Source organism: Salmo salar, chromosome ssa01 (assembly GCF_905237065.1).
Source record: "Salmo salar chromosome ssa01, Ssal_v3.1, whole genome shotgun sequence".
Classification (NCBI taxonomy): domain Eukaryota; kingdom Metazoa; phylum Chordata; class Actinopteri; order Salmoniformes; family Salmonidae; genus Salmo; species Salmo salar.
In genome coordinates, this window is record NC_059442.1 from 113,105,834 (window position 1) to 113,125,101 (window position 19,268).

The 19,268-nt window shown below is 46.7% G+C and overlaps 1 protein-coding gene across 2 annotated transcripts in view; it reads right to left on the bottom strand.

The window, feature by feature from the left end:
* LOC106577336 (glutaredoxin 3) overlaps positions 1 to 19,268 on the bottom strand; it is a 36,194-nt gene that overhangs the window by 13,906 nt on the left and 3,020 nt on the right. The window contains exons 3-5 of one of the 2 annotated variants that reach the window (XM_045687660.1): positions 15,240 to 15,314; positions 8,836 to 9,040; positions 1,762 to 1,934 (exon numbers count right to left, since the gene is read on the bottom strand). In XM_045687660.1, the coding sequence (XP_045543616.1) occupies positions 1,762 to 1,934; positions 8,836 to 9,040; positions 15,240 to 15,314 (453 nt within the window). Of the gene's footprint in view, positions 1 to 1,761; positions 1,935 to 8,835; positions 9,041 to 15,029; positions 15,075 to 15,239; positions 15,315 to 19,268 lie in introns of those variants that run through there. The other variant, XM_045687662.1, reaches the window with a different exon arrangement.

The following is a 19,268-nucleotide window of genomic DNA, read 5'->3' on the forward strand; positions in this document are numbered from 1 at the left end:
ATGCTGGCCTCCTAGGCAGAACGCCAGTCTCAACGTCAACAGTGAAGAGGCGACTCCGGGATGCTGGCCTCCTAGGCAGAACGACAGTCTCAACGTCAACAGTGAAGAGGCGACTCCGGGATGCTGGCCTCCTAGGCAGAACGCCAGTCTCAACGTCAACAGTGAAGAGGCGACTCCGGGATGCTGGCCTCCTAGGCAGAACGCCAGTCTCAACGTCAACAGTGAAGAGGCGACTCCGGGATGCTGGCCTCCTAGGCAGAACGCCAGTCTCAACGTCAACAGTGAAGAGGCGACTCCGGGATGCTGGCCTCCTAGGCAGAACGCCAGTCTCAACGTCAACAGTGAAGAGGCGACTCCGGGATGCTGGCCTCCTAGGCAGAACGACAGTCTCAACGTCAACAGTGAAGAGGCGACTCCGGGATGCTGGCCTCCTAGGCAGAACGACAGTCTCAACGTCAACAGTGAAGAGGCGACTCCGGGATGCTGGCCTCCTAGGCAGAACGACAGTCTCAACGTCAACAGTGAAGAGGCGACTCCGGGATGCTGGCCTAATGTCTATAGACTCGTTACAACTTCAACTCGCTACAAGTGGTTTTGTCCGTCTGTAACCACAAGAAAGTGGTCGTCAATTCTACGAAAGAGTTTAGTAATTTTTCCTGTGGAGCAAGTTAAATCCACCTGAGACCATCACAGTGAGATGAAAGTGCTACAGCTATGAGGTTCACAGACACAGGAAATCCTTCCTTTATCTGGATAGGCCAGAAAATGTCACGTGTCGCTCCCCATGCAAATGGCCGATTTCCTGTGTCTGTGAACCTCACAGCTGCGCTTGTAATAGTGCATATGAAAATCGGGACAACCAACGCTTTTAGGGAGTGTAAAGCAATTAATGTTGCGCCGTCCACAGAGCCCACTGTACACAGAAATATCGGTCGGAACCAGTCCAGAACTGCTCAGTCCCCCCAATTTTTTTTTTTTTTTTTTTACAAATCGAATGATTCGCTACGCCATTGTAGTAGTTGGGATTCGGTTTGATTGCGGTGAATCAAATCCTGGGAATTAAAATAATATTTTGTGAGTAGCGAACAGTAATAGGAAAACATTTTAGTAGCTTCCCTTTTTGGATTATGTTGCTGTAAAACTTGTTTGGTAGATACTTCAGGTTGATCTGGGCACGTATTTAAATGGGACACTACAATTTAATAGCTGCTAGTCAGCCTGCAGTGAACACATCTAAAAGGTAAGAAAAAATATGACTCGAGTACATTTCCTGAAGACAATGTGATTTGATTTGTGCTTGCGTCAGCTGTCTAAATATATTTGCATGCTAGATTGTGTTAAATGTAGAATTCAAGCTGAATAGAAGCTGAAGCAGATCAACACAGTAAAGACAGTGCCTGATTACTTTAATAGAATGCTATACATAGAACATCCCATTATGAAGAGTGACAGACCGATGCCCTCTAACTTGGCTGGGACATGCTTTCAATAGTGCTATCCAACTGCTGAAACCAATGTAGTTCATTAGGAGGGTATCCTGACCAGGACTCAAACCGTGGTCTCTGTCATTCCAAAACCATTACACCAAAAGGCTCAAATCTCTAGGTGAGGTCTCTAGGTGTTATACCAAGGTTATTTGGTATTTTTACAAGGGTTCCATTTTTCATGTTGTTGTTGTCCATGTTTGTTTTGTTTTCGCTCGCCTCAGTTCTCTGGAAAAGAGAAATGTGTAGGGCTAAATGTGTGTTTAACATTACTCACCTTGACAATGTCCAGTCCCCCTACGAGTTCTCCGTTAACGTAAACCTGAGGGTAGGTGGGCCAGTTGGAGAAGGTCTTCAGCCCCCCTCTCACTTCCTCGTCTGACAGGATGTCAAAACTGCTGAACTGGATAGCGTGGTCCTTGAAAAGCGCCACTATCTGACGGCTGAAACCTGGGTGATGGGGAGAACACAGTGTTTTTGTAACCTGGTATAAGACAGGTACACGGCTGTTATACTGGATAGCATGGTACTTCAGTAGAACTACAATCTGACGGCTGAAACCCTGAGGAGAAATCGACTGGTTAGTTAGTTAAATGTTATTGTATGTTAACAGGAACAACAGTCAGGATATTAAATCAGGTTGTTAGTTAAATGTTATTGTATGTTAACAGGAACAACAGAGTCAGGATATTAAATCAGGTTGTTAGTTAAATGTTATTGTATGTTCATAGGAACAACAGTCAGGATATTAAATCAGGTTGTTAGTTAAATGTTATTGTATGTTCATAGGAACAACAGAGTCAGGATATTAAATCAGGTTGTTAGTTAAATGTTATTGTATGTTCATAGGAACAACAAGTCAGGATATTAAATCAGGTTGTTAGTTAAATGTTATTGTATGTTCATAGGAACAACAGTCAGGATATTAAATCAGGTTGTTAGTTAAATGTTATTGTATGTTAACAGGAACAACAGAGTCAGGATATTAAATCAGGTTGTTAGTTAAATGTTATTGTATGTTCATAGGAACAACAGTCAGGATATTAAATCAGGTTGTTAGTTAAATGTTTTTGTATGTTAACAGGAACAACAAAGTCAGGATATTAAATCAGGACATAATTGCAGATGAGTTTGGTCAGCAGCATGTTTGTTACCCTCATATTATAGGGGACAGTTGGAAACAAATGAGCAAGACATGAAGTTAAAAGGTAAAATAAAGATGGTCCCAAACCCTAGCCTGGTATCATCACATTCATTAAGTAATACGTGTAACACTGATAAGTGTGTGTGTGAATATATATATATATATATGTATATATATACACACACACTGCTCAAAAAAATAAAGGGAACACTTAAACAACACAATGTAACTCCAAGTCAATCACACTTCTGTGAAATCAAACTGTCCACTTAGGAAGCAACACTGATTGACAATAAATTTCACATGCTGTTGTGCAAATGGAATAGACAACAGGTGGAAATTATAGGCAGTTAGCAAGACACCCCCAATAAAGGATTGGTTCTGCAGGTGGTGACCACAGACCACTTCTCAGTTCCTATGCTTCCTGGCTGATGTTTTGGTCACTTTTGAAAGTTGGCGGTGCTTTCACTCTAGTGGTAGCATGAGACGGAGTCTACAACCCACACAAGTGGCTCAGGTAGTGCAGCTCATCCAGGATGGCACATCAATGCGAGCTGTGGTAAGAAGGTTTGCTGTGTCTGTCAGCGTAGTGTCCAGAGCATGGAAGCGCTACCAGGAGACAGACCAGTACATCAGGAGACGTGGAGGAGGCCGTAGGAGGGCAACAACCCAGCAGCAGGACCGCTACCTCCGCCTTTGTGCAAGGAAGAGCAGGAGGAGCACTGCCAGAGCCCTGCAAAATGACCTCCAGCAGGCCACAAATGTGCATGTGTCTGCTCAAACGGTCAGAAACAGACTCCATGAGGGTGGTATGAGGGCCCGACGTCCACAGGTGGGGGTTGTGCTTACAGCCCAACACCGTGCAGGACGTTTGGCATTTGCCAGAGAACACCAAGATTGGCAAATTGGCCACTGGCGCCCTGTGCTCTTCACAGATGAAAGCAGGTTCACACTGAGCACATGTGACAGACGTGACAGTCTGGAGATGCCGTGGAGAACGTTCTGCTGCCTGCAACATCCTCCAGCATGACCGGTTTGGCAGTGGGTCAGTCATGGTGTGGGGTGGCATTTCTTTGGGGGGCCGCACAGCCCTCCATGTGCTCGCCAGAGGTAGCCTGACTGCCATTAGGTACCGAGATGAGATCCTCAGACCCCTTGTGAGACCATATGCTGGTGCGGTTGGCCCTGGGTTCCTCCTAATGCAAGACAATGCTAGACCTCATGTGGCTGGAGTGTGTCAGCAGTTCCTGCAAGAGGAAGGCATTGATGCTATGGACTGGCCCGCCCGTTCCCCAGACCTGAATCCAATTGAGCACATCTGGGACATCATGTCTCGCTCCATCCACCAACGCCACGTTGCACCACAGACTGTCCAGGAGTTGGCGGATGCTTTAGTCCAGGTCTGGGAGGAGATCCCTCTGGAGACCATACGCCACACCATCAGGAGCATGCCCAGGCGTTGTAGGGAGGTCATACAGGCACGTGGAGGCCACACACACTACTGAGCATCATTTTGACTTGTTTTAAGGACATTACATCAAAGTTGGATCAGCCTGTAGTGTGGGTTTCCACTTTAATTTTGAGTGTGACTCCAAATCCAGACCTCCATGGGTTGATAAATTGGATGTCCATTGATTATTTGTGTGATTTTGTTGTCAGCACATTCAACTATGTAAAGAAAAAAGTATTTAATAAGATTATTTCTTTCATTCAGATCTAGGATGTGTTGTTTAAGTGTTCCCTTTATTTTTTTGAGCAGTATATATATGTGTATATATATAATGTGTATATACACATACACACACACACAGCATTGGGAAAGTATTCAGACCCCTTGTCTTTTTCCACGTTGTTATGTTACAGCCTTATTCTAAAATGGATGTGTTATACACAATACCCCATAATTACAAAGCGAAAACAAGTATTTTGATTTTGAAAATGTATAAAAAAAAAGGTCAACTGACATTATTTACAGAAGTATTCAGACCCTTTGCTATGAGACTCAAAATTGAGCTCAGGTGCATCCTGTTTCCATTGATCATCCTTGATAGGTTTCTACAACTTGATTGGAGTCCACCTGTGGTAAAATCAATTGATTGGACATGATGGTGAAAGGCACACACCTGTCTATATAAGGTCCCACAGTTGACAGTACATGTCAGAGCAAAAACGAAGACATGAGGTCGAAGGAATTGTCAGTAGAGCTCCAAGACACGATCGTGTCGAGGCACAGATCTGGGGAAGGGTACCAAACATTTCTGCAGCATTGAAGATGCCCAAGAACACAGTGGCCTCCATCATTCTTAAATGGAAGAAGTTTGGAACAACCAAGACTCTTCCTAGAGCTGGGTGCCCGGGCCAAACTGATCAACCGGGGGAGAAGGGTCTTGGTCAGGGAGGTGACCAAGAACCCGATGGTTACTCTGATAGAGCTTCAGAGTTCTTCTTTGGAGATGGGAGAACCTTCCAGAAGGACAACGATCTCTGCAGCACTCCACCAATCAGGCCTTTATGGGAGAGTGGCCAGACGGAAGCCACTCCTCAGTAAAAGGCACATGACAGCCTGCTTGGAGTTTGAAAAAAGGCACCTAAAGGACTCTCAGACCATGAGAAACAAGATTCTCTTGTCTGATGAAACCAAGATTTAACTATTTGGCCTGAAAGCCAAGCATCACGTCTGGAGGAAACCTGGCACCATCCCTACGGTGAAGCATGGTGGTGGCAGCATCATGCTGTGGGGATGTTTTTCAGCGGCAGGGAATGGGAGGCTAGTCAGGATCAAGGGAAAGATGAACATAGCAAAGTACAGGGAGATCCTTCATAAAAAACCTTTTCCAGAGCGCTCAGGACCTCAGACTGGGGCGAAGGTTCACTTTCCAACAGGACAATGACCCTAGGCACACAGCCAGAAATAGCTTCGGGACAAGTCTCTAAATGTTCTTGAGTGACCCAGCCAGAGCCCAGACTTGAACCCGATCGAACATCTCTGGAGAGACCAGAATGTAGCAGTGCAGCAACGCTCCCCATCCAACCTGAGAGAGCTTGAGGGGATCTGCAGAGAAGAATGGGAGAAACTCCCCAAATACAGGTGTGCCAAGCTTGTAGCGTCATACCAAATAAGACTTGAGGCTGTAATTGCTGCCAAAAGTGCTTCAACAAAGTACTGAGCAAAGGGTCTGAATACTTATGTAAATGTGATAGTTTTTTTATGTTTAATAAATTAGCAAAATTTTCTAAAAACCTGTTTTTGCTTTGTCATTATGGGGTATTGTGTGTAGATGGATGAGGAAATGAGAAGACATTTTTTTGGTCAATTTTAGAATAAGGCTGTACAAAATGTGATAAAAGTCAAGGGGTCTGAATACTTTCCAAATGCAGTGTATCTATTGTAACAGCTCTTTTTCTATCTTACTACTGACATGAGTCCACATTGGCATGGACAGGATCACTGTTTAAATATGAGGCAGGTTATGCGTTATGTCCTTGATACATGGGTGTGAGTCAGTGTTTGAGAAGAGACTGTGATAGAGGGGAATAGAGAGATGGAAACGAGAGAGGGGGAGGGAGAGAGCGAGCGAGAGAGAGAGAGAGAGAAAGAAAGAGGGGAGAGCGAGTGAAAGACAGCACGAGAGGAGAAAGAGGGAGAGGAAAAAGAGGGAGAGAAGAGAAAGAGGGAGAGGGAGAGAGATCAAGAAAGAAAGAGAGGAGAGCGAGTGAAAGACAGCAAGAGAGAGGAAAAAGAGAGGGAGAGAGGAGAAAGAGAGGGAGAGAGGGAGAGGAGAGCGAGCAAGAAAGCGAGAGGCAGAGAAAAAGGAAACAGAAAGAGGGAAAGAGGAGTGGGAGGAGGGGAGCGGTGATATGTTGCCTGCATGTAGAGCCTGCAGTGAAACTCTCATTCTGATACTTCATTCATTCATGGGGGAATTCATTATAAAACAGCTAGAGGCCCCTAACTAATGGTTATTCAGCTACATGCCACTATATTAACTTGTTTCTACTACACCAGGCCCAGCTGCTTTCTCTGGCTAGAGGCTCTCTATCCTAGACCCAGACACGCACGATTGATTGGCGAGGGGTTGTTCCCACTCTCTCCTTTTCCTAAAGGGTCAGGGGGATCGCGCACCGCAGACAGACGATACAGCTCCAGGAAAAAGGAACATAAAAAGCTGATTTCTTATTTCAAGGAAAGTTAGGTTATTATGCACACACACACAAACACACAGAAAGAGCGTGTAATGTGTTAGGAACATGTGTTTTACATGGTGTATGAGTGTGTAACCTTTAAATTCAGGTCTAGAGGGCTTCTTTAAACAACTAGTGAGGTCGTAGTCACAGCCTCACGCGGTTTGGTGGAGATTTGATTCAACTAGAGTTCACAAACACTCCAACTTGGCTTCTTTAAAGATGAAAAATATTTAGAGATACATTTCAGGATGAGGTGAAAAGTAACACTTACAGGTTTAGATTTGAAAAACTAAAATGTAACGTTTGACAAACTGCCTTGAACCTAATACTGATGCTACCAATCAGCGGCATGGTTGGGAGTGGAACCTCAACCCTGTACAGTGTAATGTCCTCCTCCACCACCAGGCCTGCCTCTCCTCCTCCACCACCAGGCCTGCCTCTCCTCCTCCTCCACCACCATCAGGCCTCCTCCTCCACCACCAGGCCTGCCTCTCCTCCTCCACCACCAGGCCTGCCTCTCCTCCTCCTCCTCCTCCACCACCAGGCCTGCCTCTCCTCCACCTCCTCCACCATCATGGCTGCCTCTCCTCCTCCACCATCATGGCTGCCTCTCCTCCTCCTCCACCACCACCCGGCCTGCCTCTCCTCCTCCTCCATCACCACCCGGCCTGCCTCTCCTCCTCCACCACCACCACCCGGCCTGCCTCTCCTCCTCCACCACCACCCGGCCTGCCTCTCCTCCTCCTCCACCACCACCCGGCCTGCCTCTCCTCCTCCTCCACCACCACCCGGCCTGCCTCTCCTCCTCCTCCTCCTCCACCACCCGGCCTGCCTCTCCTCCTCCACCACCAGGCCTGCCTCTCCTCCTCCTCCTCCTCCACCCGGCCTGCCTCTCCTCCTCCTCCACCCGGCCTGCCTCTCCTCCTCCACCACCACCACCCGGCCTGCCTCTCCTCCTCCTCCTCCACCACCACCCGGCCTGCCTCTCCTCCTCCTCCACCACCACCACCCGGCCTGCCTCTCCTCCTCCTCCACCACCACCACCCGGCCTGCCTCTCCTCCTCCACCACCACCCGGCTTGCCTCTCCTCCTCCTCCTCCACCACCACCCGGCCTGCCTCTCCTCCTCCTCCTCCACCACCCGGCCTGCCTCTCCTCCTCCTCCTCCACCACCCGGCCTGCCTCTCCTCCTCCTCCACCCGGCCTGCCTCTCCTCCTCCTCCTCCACCCGGCCTGCCTCTCCTCCTCCTCCTCCTCCACCACCACCACCACCCGGCCTGCCTCTCCTCCTCCACCACCACCCGGCCTGCCTCTCCTCCTCCTCCACCACCCGGCCTGCCTCTCCTCCTCCACCACCACCCGGCCTGCCTCTCCTCCTCCTCCACCACCCGGCCTGCCTCTCCTCCTCCACCACCACCACCACCCGGCCTGCCTCTCCTGCTCCTCCACCACCACCCGGCCTGCCTCTCCTGCTCCTCCACCACCACCCGGCCTGCCTCTCCTGCTCCTCCACCACCACCCGGCCTGCCTCTCCTGCTCCTCCACCACCACCCGGCCTGCCTCTCCTGCTCCTCCACCACCACCAGGCCTGCCTCTCCTGCTCCTCCACCACCACCAGGCCTGCCTCTCCTGCTCCTCCACCACCACCAGGCCTGCCTCTCCTGCTCCTCCACCACCACCAGGCCTGCCTCTCCTGCTCCTCCACCACCACCGGGCCTGCCTCTCCTGCTCCTCCTCCACCACCGGGTCTGCCTCTCCTGCTCCTCCACCACCGGGCCTGCCTCTCCTCCTCCTCCACCACCAGGCCTGCCTCTCCTCCTCCTCCACCACCAGGCCTGCCTCTCCTCCTCCTCCACCACCAGGCCTGCCTCTCCTCCACCAGGCCTCCTCGCTCTCACCAACACACAGGCAGACCCACAACCCCCCTCTGTCTCTCTCTAATTACCAGGCCTGGCCCCTGTGTGTTTTCCACAGCGGGAGCCTGTTCATGAAGACCACACACACACACATACACACACTTTACCGCAGCGGGGTTCCTGGGGGGATCCCTTCATGAAGAGCATGCAGGGTGCTGCGTTGATCAGTCTCTTCAGACGCTCATTAAGGTCATCTTTAGGGGGCTCCGTCCCTGGCCCGCCCAGCCCCCCCGAGCTGACCGACAGCCTCTGGACCTTATTGGTCAGCTCTGGGGCATGAGCTCCGTCCAGCCTGTCAATCTTCTGGCCACCCTGAGACCCACCAGAGGGTGGGGGGAGAAAGAAAAATAACATTAATATTTTAACGCAATGGTTTTTCTTTTTGTTTGCATGTTTGTATTATTCTAGAGGAGGAGGGTTGAGAGAGAGGGAGAGATCAAGAAAGAAAGGGTGAGAGGCCGAGAAAAAGAGAGAGAGAAAGAAAAAGAAAGAGAGGTTCAAGGACAGGAGTCCTCTCCCAGTTAGATGTTTGGCATGTTAAAATCATCAGTGAAGGCCTGACAGAAGGCCTGATGATACTAACTGTGGAGAAGCTGTAAACTAGGTTATAGTTCCACAGACATGTGACTAACATGTCTGTGGAAGAAAAAAAAATTGATCATATTACTCCAGTGCTAGCCTCCCAACACTGGCTTCATGTTAAGGCAAGGGCTGATTTCAAGGTTTTACTGCTAACCTACAAAGCATTACATGGGCTTGCTCCTACCTATCTTTCCGATTACCTACACGTACGCTACGGTCACAAGACGCAGGCCTCCTAATTGTCCCTAGAATTTCTAAGCAAACGGCTGGAGGTAGGGCTTTCTCCTATAGAGCTCCATTTTTATAGAGCTCCATTTTTATGGAATGGTCTGCCTACCCATGTGAGAGACGCAGCCTCAGTCTCAACCTTTAAGTCTTTACTGAAGACTTATCTCTTCAGTAGGTCCTATGATTAAGTATAGTCTGGCCCAGGAGTGTGAAGGTGAACGGAAAGGCTGGAGCAACGAACCGCCCTTGCTGTCTCTACCTTGCCGGTTCCCCTCTCTCCACTGGGATTCTCTGCCTCTAACCCTATTACAGGGGCTGAGTCACTGGCTTACTGGTGTTCTTCCATGCCGTCCATGGGAGGGGTGCGTCACTTGAGTGGGTTGAGTCACTGACGTGGTCTTCCTGTCTGGGTTGGCGCCCCCCCCTTGGGTTGTGCCGTGGCGGAGATCTTTGTGGGCTATACTCGGCCTTGTCTTAGGACGGTAAGTTGGTGGTTGGAGACATCCCTCTAGTGGTGTGGGGGCTGTGCTTTGGCAAAGTGGGTGGGGTTATATCCTGCCTGTTTGGCCCTGTCCGGGGTATCATCGGATGGGGCCACAGTGTCTTCTGATCCCTCCTGTCTCAGCCTCCAGTATTTATGCTGCAGTAGTTTATGTGTCGGGGGCTAGGGTCAGTCTGTTACATCTGGAGTATTTCTCTTGTCTTATCCGGTGTCCTGTGTGTATTTAAACATGCTCTCTCTAATTCTCTCTTTCCCTCTTTCTGTCTTTCTCTCGGAGGACCTGAGCTCTAGGACCATGCCTCAGGACTACCTGGTATGATGACTCCTTGCTGTCCCCAGTCCACCTGGCCGTGCTGCTGCTCCAGTTTCAACTGTTCTGCCTGCGGCTATGGAACCCTGACCTGTTCACCGGACGTGCTTGTTGCACCCTCGACAACTACTATGATTATTATTATTTGACCATGCTGGTCATTTATGAACATTTTAACATCTTGACCATGTTCTGTTATAATATCCACCCGGCACAGCCAGAAGAGGACTGGCCACCCCTCATAGCCTGGTTCCTATCTAGGTTTCTTCCTAGGTTTTTGGCCTTTCTAGGGAGTTTTTCCTAGGGAGTTTTTCCTAGCCACCGTGCTTCTTTCACATGCATTGCTTGCTGTTTGGGGTTTTAGGCTGGGTTTCTGTACAGCACTTTGAGATATCAGCTGATGTACGAAGGGCTATATAAATAAATTTGATTTGATTTGATTTAACAGAAATGGAATAATGTGTCCCTGAACAAAGGGGGGGTCAAAATCAAAAGTAACAGTCAGTATCTGGTGTGGCCACCAGCTGCATTAAGTACTGCAGTGCATCTCCTCCTCATGGATTGCACCAGATTTGCCAGTTCTTGCTGTGAGATGTTACCCCACTCTTCCACCAAGGCACCTGCAAGCTCCCTGACATTTCTGGGGGGAAATGGCCCTGGCCCTCACCCTCCGATCCAACAGGTCCCAGACGTGCTCAATGGGATTGAGATCCGGGCTCTTCGCTGGCCATGGCAGAACACTGACATTCCTGTCTTGCAGGAAATCACGCACAGAACGAGCAGTATGGCTGGTGGCATTGTCATGCTCGAGGGTCATGTCAGGATGAGCCTGCAGGAAGGGTACCACATGAGGGAGGAGGATGTCTTCCATGTAACGCACAGCGTTGAGATTGCCTGCAATGACAACAAGCTCAGTCCGATGATGCTGTGACACACCACCCCAGACCATGACGGACCCTCCACCTCCAAATCGATCCTGCTCCAGAGTACAGGCCTCGGTGTAATTCCTTCGATGATAAAGGCGAATCCGACCATCACCCCTGGTGAGACAAAACTGCGACTCGTCAGTGAAGAGCACTTTTTGCCAGTCCTGTCTGGTCCAGCGACGGTGGGTTTGTGCCCATAGGCGACGTTGTTGCCGGTGACATCTGGTGAGGACCTGCCTTACAACAGGCCTACAAGCCCTCAGTCCATCCTCTCTCAGCCTATTGTGGACAGTCTGAGCACTGATGGAGGGATTGTGCGTTCCAGGTGTAACTCGAGCAGTTGTTGTTGCCATCCTGTACCTGTCCCGCAGGTGTGATGTTCGGATGTACAGATCCTGTGCAGGTGTTCTTACACGTGGTCTACCACTGTGAGGATGATCAGCTGTCCGTCCTGTCTCCCTGTAGCGCTGTCTTAGGCGTCTCACAGTACGGAAATTGCAATTTATTGCCCTGGCCATATCTGCAGTCCTCATGCCTCCTTGCAGCATTCCTAAGGCACATTCACACAGATGAGCAGGGACCATGGGCATCTTTCTTTTGGTGTTTTTCAGAGTCAGTAGAAACTGCCTCTATAGTGTCCTAAGTTGTCATAACTGTGACCTTAATTGCCTACTGTCTGTAAGCTATTAATGTCTTAATGACCGTTCCACAGGTGCATGTTCATTAATTGTTTATGGTTCATTGAACAAGCATGGGAAACAGTGTTTAAACCTTTTACAATTAAGATCTGGCAAGTTATTTGGATTTTTACGAATTATCTTTGAAAGACAGGGTCCTGAAAAAGGGACGTTTCTTTTTTAGTTGAGTTTATATATAAATATATACACAGTTGAAGTCGGAAGGTTACATACACCTTAGCCAAATACATTTAAACTCCGTTTTTCACAATTCCTGACATTTAATCGAAGTAAAAATTCCCTGTCTTAGGTCAGTTAGGATCACCACTTTATTTTAAGAATGTGAAATGTCAGAATAATAGGAGAGAGAATGATTTATTTCAGCTGTTATTTTGTTCATCACATTCCCAGTGGGTCAGAAGTTTACATACACATCAATTAGTATTTGGTAGCATTGCCTTTAAATTGTTTAACTTGGGTCAAACGTTTCGGGTAACCTTCCACAATTTTCCCACAATAAGTTGGGTGAATTTTGGCCCATTCCTCCTGACAGAGCTGGTGTAACTGAGTCAGGTTTGTAGGCCTCCTTGCTCGCACACGCTTTTTCAGTTCTGCCCAAAAATGTTCTATAGGATAGAGGTCAGGGCTTTGTGATGGTCACTCCAATACCTTGACTTTGTTGTCCTTAAGCCATTTTGCCACAACTTTGGAAGTATGCTTGGGGTCATTGTCCATTTGGAAGACCCATTTTGTGACAAAGCTTTAACTTCCTGACTGATGTCTTGAGATATTGCTTCAATATATCCACATAATTTTCCTGCCTCATGATGCCATCTATTTTGTGAAGTGCACCAGTCCCTCCTGCAGCAAAGCACCCCCACAACATGATGCTGCCACCCTCGTGCTTCACGGTTGGGATAGTGTTCTTCGGCTTGCAAGCGTCCCCCTTTTTCCTCCAAACATAACGATGGTCATTATTGTCAAACAGTTCTATTTTTGTTTCATCAGACCAGAGGACATTTCTCCAAAAAGTACAATCTTTGTCCCCATGTGCAGTTGCACACCGTAGTCTGGCTTTTTTATGATGGTTTTGGAGCAGTGGCTTCTTCCTTGCTGAGCAGCCTTTCAGGTTATATCGATATAGGACTCTTTTTACTGTGGATATAGATACTTTTGTACCTGTTTCCTCCAGCATCTTCACAAGGTCCTTTGCTGTTTTTCTGGGATTGATTTGCACTTTTAGCACCAAAGTACGTTCATCTCTAGGAGACAGAACGCGTCTCCTTCCTGAGCGGTATGACGGCTGCATGGTCCCATGGTGTTTACACTTACGTACTATTGTTTGTACAGATGAACGTGGTACCTTCAGGCGTTTGGAAATTGCTCCCAAGGATGAACCAGACTGGTGGAGGTCTACAATTTGTTTTCTGAGGTCTTGGCTGATTTCTTTTGATTTCCCCATGATGTAAAGCAAAGAGGCACTGAGTTTGAAGGTAGGCCATGAAATACATCCACAGATACACCTCCAATTGACTCAAATGATGTCAATTAGAATATCAGAAGCTTCTAAAGCCATGACATCATTTTCTGGAATTGTCCAAGCTGTTTAAAAGCACAGTCAACTTAGTGTATGTAAACTTCTGACCCACTGGATTGTGATACAGTGAATTATAAGTGAAATAATCTGTCTAAACAATTGTTGGAAAAATTACTTGTGTCATGCACAAAGTAGATGTCCTAACCGACTTGCCAAAACTATAATATGTTGACATGAAATTTGTGGAGTGGTTGAAAAACGAGTTTTAATGACTCCAACCTAAGTGTATGTAAACTTCCGACTTCAACTGTATACACACACACACACGTGACCAAAGGTATGTTGACACCTGCTCGTCGAACATCTCATTCCTAAATCATGGCCATGATATGAAGTTGGTCCCCCCTTTGCTGCTACAACAGCCTCCACTCTTCTGGGAAGGCTTTCCACTAGATGTTGGAACATTGCTGCGGGGACTTGCTTACATTCAGCCACAAGAGCATTAGTGAGGTCGGGCACTGATGTTGGGGCGATTAGGCCTGGCTCGCAATCGGTGTTCCAATTCATCCCAAAGGTGTTTGATGGGGTTGAGGTCAGGGCTCTGTGCAGGCCAGTCAAGTTCTTCCACACCGACCTCGACAAACCATTTCTGTATGGACCTCTCTTTGTGCACGGAGGCATTGTCATGCTGAAACAGGAAAGGGCCTTCCCCAAACTGTTGCCACAAAGTTGGAAGCACAGAATCGTCTAGAATGTCATTGTATGCTGTAGCGTTAAGATTTCCCTTCACTTGGACTTGCCCAAACTATGAAAAACAGCCTCAGACCATTATTCCTCCTCCACCAGACTTTACAGTTGGCACTATGCATTGGGACAGGTAGCATCCTCCTGGCATTCGCCAAACCTAGGTTTGTTCATTGGACTGTCAGATGGTGAAGCGCGATTCATCACTCCAGAGAACGCGTTTCCACTGCTCCAGAGTCCAATGGTGGCGAGCTTTACACCACTCCACACTTGGCATTGCGCATGATGATCTTAGGCTTGTGTGCGGCTGCTCGGCCACAGAAACCCATTTCATGAAGCTCCCGACGAACAATTCTTGTGCTGACGTTGCTTCCAGAGGCAGTTTGGAACTAGGTAGTGAGTGTTGCTAATGAGGACAGACGATTTTTACGTGCTACAGCACTCGACAGTCCCGTATTGAGCTTGTGTGGCCTACCACTTCACGGCTGAGCCGCTGTTGCTCCTAGACGTTTCCATTTCTCAATAACAGCACTTACAGTTAAACGGGGAAGCTCTAGCAGGGAAGAAATTTGACCAACTGACTTGTTGGAAAGGTGGCATCCTATGACGGTGCCACGTTGAAAGTCACAGCTCTTCAGTACAGGCCATTCTACTGCCAATGTTTGTCTATGGAGATTGCATGGCTGTGTGCTCGATTTTATATACCGGTCAGCAACGGGTGTGGCTGAAATAGCCGAATCCAATAATACTTTTGGCCAAGTAGTGTAAATTAGTTTTTTACAATACTTGACTCAACTTAAAGAAGAGGAAGGTCGGGACTGAGGCAATAAGACTCACCTTAAAGAAGAGGAAGGTCGGGACTGAGGCAATAAGACTCACCTTAAAGAAGAGGAAGGTCGGGACTGAGGCAATAAGACTCACCTTAAAGAAGAGGAAGGTCGGGACTGAGGCAATAAGACTCACCTTAAAGAAGAGGAAGGTCGGGACTGAGGCAATAAGACTCACCTTAAAGAAGAGGAAGGTCGGGACTGAGGCGATCTCATATTTCTCTGATACCTCTGGCACTGCTTCTGCCTCCAGCTGTAAGACAGAGAGGAGGGAGGAAGGGATGGAGGGAGAAAGGGAGGAGGGAAGGAGGGAGGGAGGAAGGGATGGAGGGAGGGAGAGAGAGAAGGGAGGAAGGAATGGCGGGAGAGAGAGAGAAGTGAAGTAGGGAGGAAGGGATGGATGGAGGGAGAGAGAGAAGGGAAGGGGGAGGAAGGGATGGATGGAGGGAGAGAGAGAAGGGAAGCGGGAGGAAGGGATGATGGAGGGAGAGAGAGAAGGAAAGGAGGGAGGAAGGGATGGATGGAGGGAGAGAGAGAGAGAAGGAAAGGAGGGAGGAAGGGATGAGGGAGAGAGAGAGAGAGAGAAGGAAAGGAGGGAGGAAGGGATGAGGGAGAGAGAGAGAGAGAGAGAAGGAAACGAGGGAGGAAGGGATGGAGGGAGAGAGAAAAGGGAAGGAGGGAGGAAGGGATAGAGGGAGGGTGAGAAGGGAAGGAGGGAGGAAGGGATAGAGGGAGAGAGTGAAGGGAAGGAGGGAGGAAGGGATGGAGGGAGAGAGAGGACAAAGCAAGGGAAGAGGAAGGGAGAAAGAGATGGAGTGAATGAGGGAGGAAGGGAAGGAGGGAGGGAGAGAGAGAGGGAGGACAAAGCAAGGGAAGAGGAAGGGAGAAAGAGATGGAGTGAATGAGGGATCATCCACACAATGTTGATAACCCTTTGTTCCCTTTCCAAGCTATCAAACAATGTCTGCATCCACACATGAAGAACCCCACTGAATTTCCCCTCAACACTAGGTTTATTTAGCCAGGAGGCATCACCCTTCAGGGAGAAAATAAAGCACACATTCACCACTTTGATATGTCTAACAAGCAAGACAAATGAGAGAGCAGAGCAGCAGCATCTCCTGCTCTGCTCGTGGTGCTGTGATTGGTGATGGATAGTTGCTTTGTTCTTGACAGTGGTGGCAATCCACCAGGACCAAATTAAAGGAACTAGTGTGACCACACACCTCAAACTACCAGAGGAATAAAATAGTTCACGTTTGCATTTACTTTAAAATCATTTTATATATATAAAACAATAGGCTACATGTGAGGAAACACAATGATGTTTCTGATTTCAACAGGGGTCAACACTGGACCGTCACACAAACAGGGCTTTTGAAGGTTTCTATTTCACCATGAATCTCCAGAACCCCCCCCAGGCAGAGGAAAGTAAACCAACATTGATGCACAAATTGACCCAGAGATTGTTTAATCATATTTAGCTAGCACATATTGAAATCCATAAATCACTGAGCCAGGTTGTCGCAGCCAGCCATTACAGACAGGCGATTACAGACATCACTTATTTCCTGCCTGGAGCAAACTCTGCTGTTTGTGTTCCTGATCCATGAGGCAGGGCATTATGGCTGACAGACACTTATAGGCTATATGAACACAACCTGCATTAATGCTGGGAAACATAGCTATGAGGATGGTAAAATATAGTGACTAAATATTTATAGTAAAATGCTTGTTTCCATTTGATATGGGTAATAACAGTGCTATTGATTGGTTAGAGACAACGTAGGCTGGTACAGAAACAACAGACTCATATTGGAGTATGTAGGAATGTTGTTCATAGTTGGAAAAAATAACTTGAAACACAAATTAAGAAAATAGCTGTTTTCCAGTGTACAATATGTAGGATCCAATATCAATCTACTGCTCTTGGATATATTCTTCATTCCATTACTTTAAATGTGTGTGTTGTGTGTATTGTTGTGAAATTGTTAAGATATTACTTGTTAGATGTTACTGCACTGTTGGAGCTAGAAACACAAGCATTTCGCTACACCCGCAATAACATCTGCTAAACATGTGTATGTGATCAATAACATCTGCTAAACATGTGTATGTGACCAATAACATTAGACAAATAACATGTGATTTAAAATGACACCATATTCTCTATATACCTAGTGTACTACATTGCGCCTGTGGGATCTGGTCAAAAGCAGTGCACTATGAACGTAATTCTACATCTCTTCAGAATACTCTAAAATCTCAGGATATAAAATAAATGTGGAAAAAACTGGAGAAATAAATAATAAAAATAATACTAACTTATGATCTACAGCAATCTTTTAAGTGGACCACAAAACATATCAAATATTTAGCGTGCTTAATGAGGGACAACAAACAAATATATATATATAAAGATAAATAAATGTTAAACAAAAAAAAAGAACTTAACTAGGCACTCAACAATACTCAACAATATGAAAGCTGATCCACTTAAATGGAATAATCTTCCCATAAATCTTACAGGTAGAATAAACCTCTTCAGAACGGCATGGATCCTAAAGTTTTTATATTTATTCTGGGTAATACCAATCACCCCAACGAAGACATCATTTTTTTTTTTTAAGTATGCTTGGCAATAATATACTTTATATGACCAAATAAAACTCTGAATTAAATGTAAAGTTTTACATCTTCCTAAGTCTGAGGGAGGTTTAAACCTCAGTCTATCCAACTGACAACCTCTTAGAAAAAAATATGAACAATTGGATCTTGGGCTTTTGCAGTGAGCATATTACCGCCACACCGATTCCATGTGACCGTTGAGTCATGGTAATCTCCTTTTATACACTCTGGACATACTTTGGTAGTACCCAACTTGCTAACTACCATCAGGTGCTAATGTCCTGGTACTCAGGGCTCTATTGTCTGTCCTTCAGGTCCTAAAGGCCTGGTACTCAGCGCTCTATTGTCCCTCCATCAGGTCCTAATGTCCTGGTACTCAGGGCTCTATTGTCCGTCCTTCAGGTCCTAAAGGCCTGGTACTCAGCGCTCTATTGTCCCTCCATCAGGTCCTAATGTCCTGGTACTCAGGGCTCTATTGTCCCTCCATCAGGTCCTAATGGTCTGGTACTCAGCACTCTATTGTCCCTCTAACCACTCTGACATCAATGCAAATGCAATCTAAAATCACATCAAACACTTATCATTAAAACAGTTGGCCTATCTTACATTTAAAACTCACCTCACTGTGATGATCAATTTGAAGAAAGAAGTTCAACAGCAGGTTGAAACAGAGTAAAACATAATTGTTGTGGATGTTGTTTAAAAGCCTAACACAACGAAATGAACAATGCTTTCTAAGGTGATAAATCATTCAAAAACACTCACGCATATTTTACCTTATGCCTATAGGCTTATGAGCCCAAGCCCCCCCCCCCCCCAAAAAACGGAATTAAATTGATGAATTTGCCGTTATACAATACATAGCCTACTGCATATTACCATGGCAGAAAAACATTATTTATTTTTTTACCTGATTTAAGATGTCTTTGGTACATAATTGGTCTAGTCTATACTCCAGATGAAATGAAGTAATGGCCTTTGAGTGTGGACTGTATTATTATGCATACTGGTGGACTGGTTACCTTCTGCTACGCTGTAAAATGTCTATCCATGAGTCAGGGAGAGAACGTATAGCCCTAAGCCATGCTGTTGGTTCATTGATTGTTCACAGCGGCTTACAGTTAACCTACACTTAGTGAATTAGTATTTGATTTAGAATAGTCTAGTAATAGGGAACGTTTTATATTTTCAGAATTAATTGGGTGACATATTACCTTTAATTGGGTGACATATTACCTTTAGCTATACAGAATATCTCCTCCTCTCTCTCTCACATATTACCTTTAGCTATACAGAATATCTCCTCCTCTCTCTCCTTTAATCCTTTCTGGAGTGCACAGTCACATATTACCTTTAGCTATACAGAATATCTCCTCCTCTCTCTCCTTTAATCCTTTCTGGAGTGCACAGTCACATATTACCTTTAGCTATACAGAATATCTCCTCCTCTCTCTCCTTTAATCCTTTCTGGAGTGCACAGTCACATATTACCTTTAGCTATACAGAATATCTCCTCCTCTCTCTCCTTTAATCCTTTCTGGAGTGCACAGTCACATATTACCTTTAGCTATACAGAATA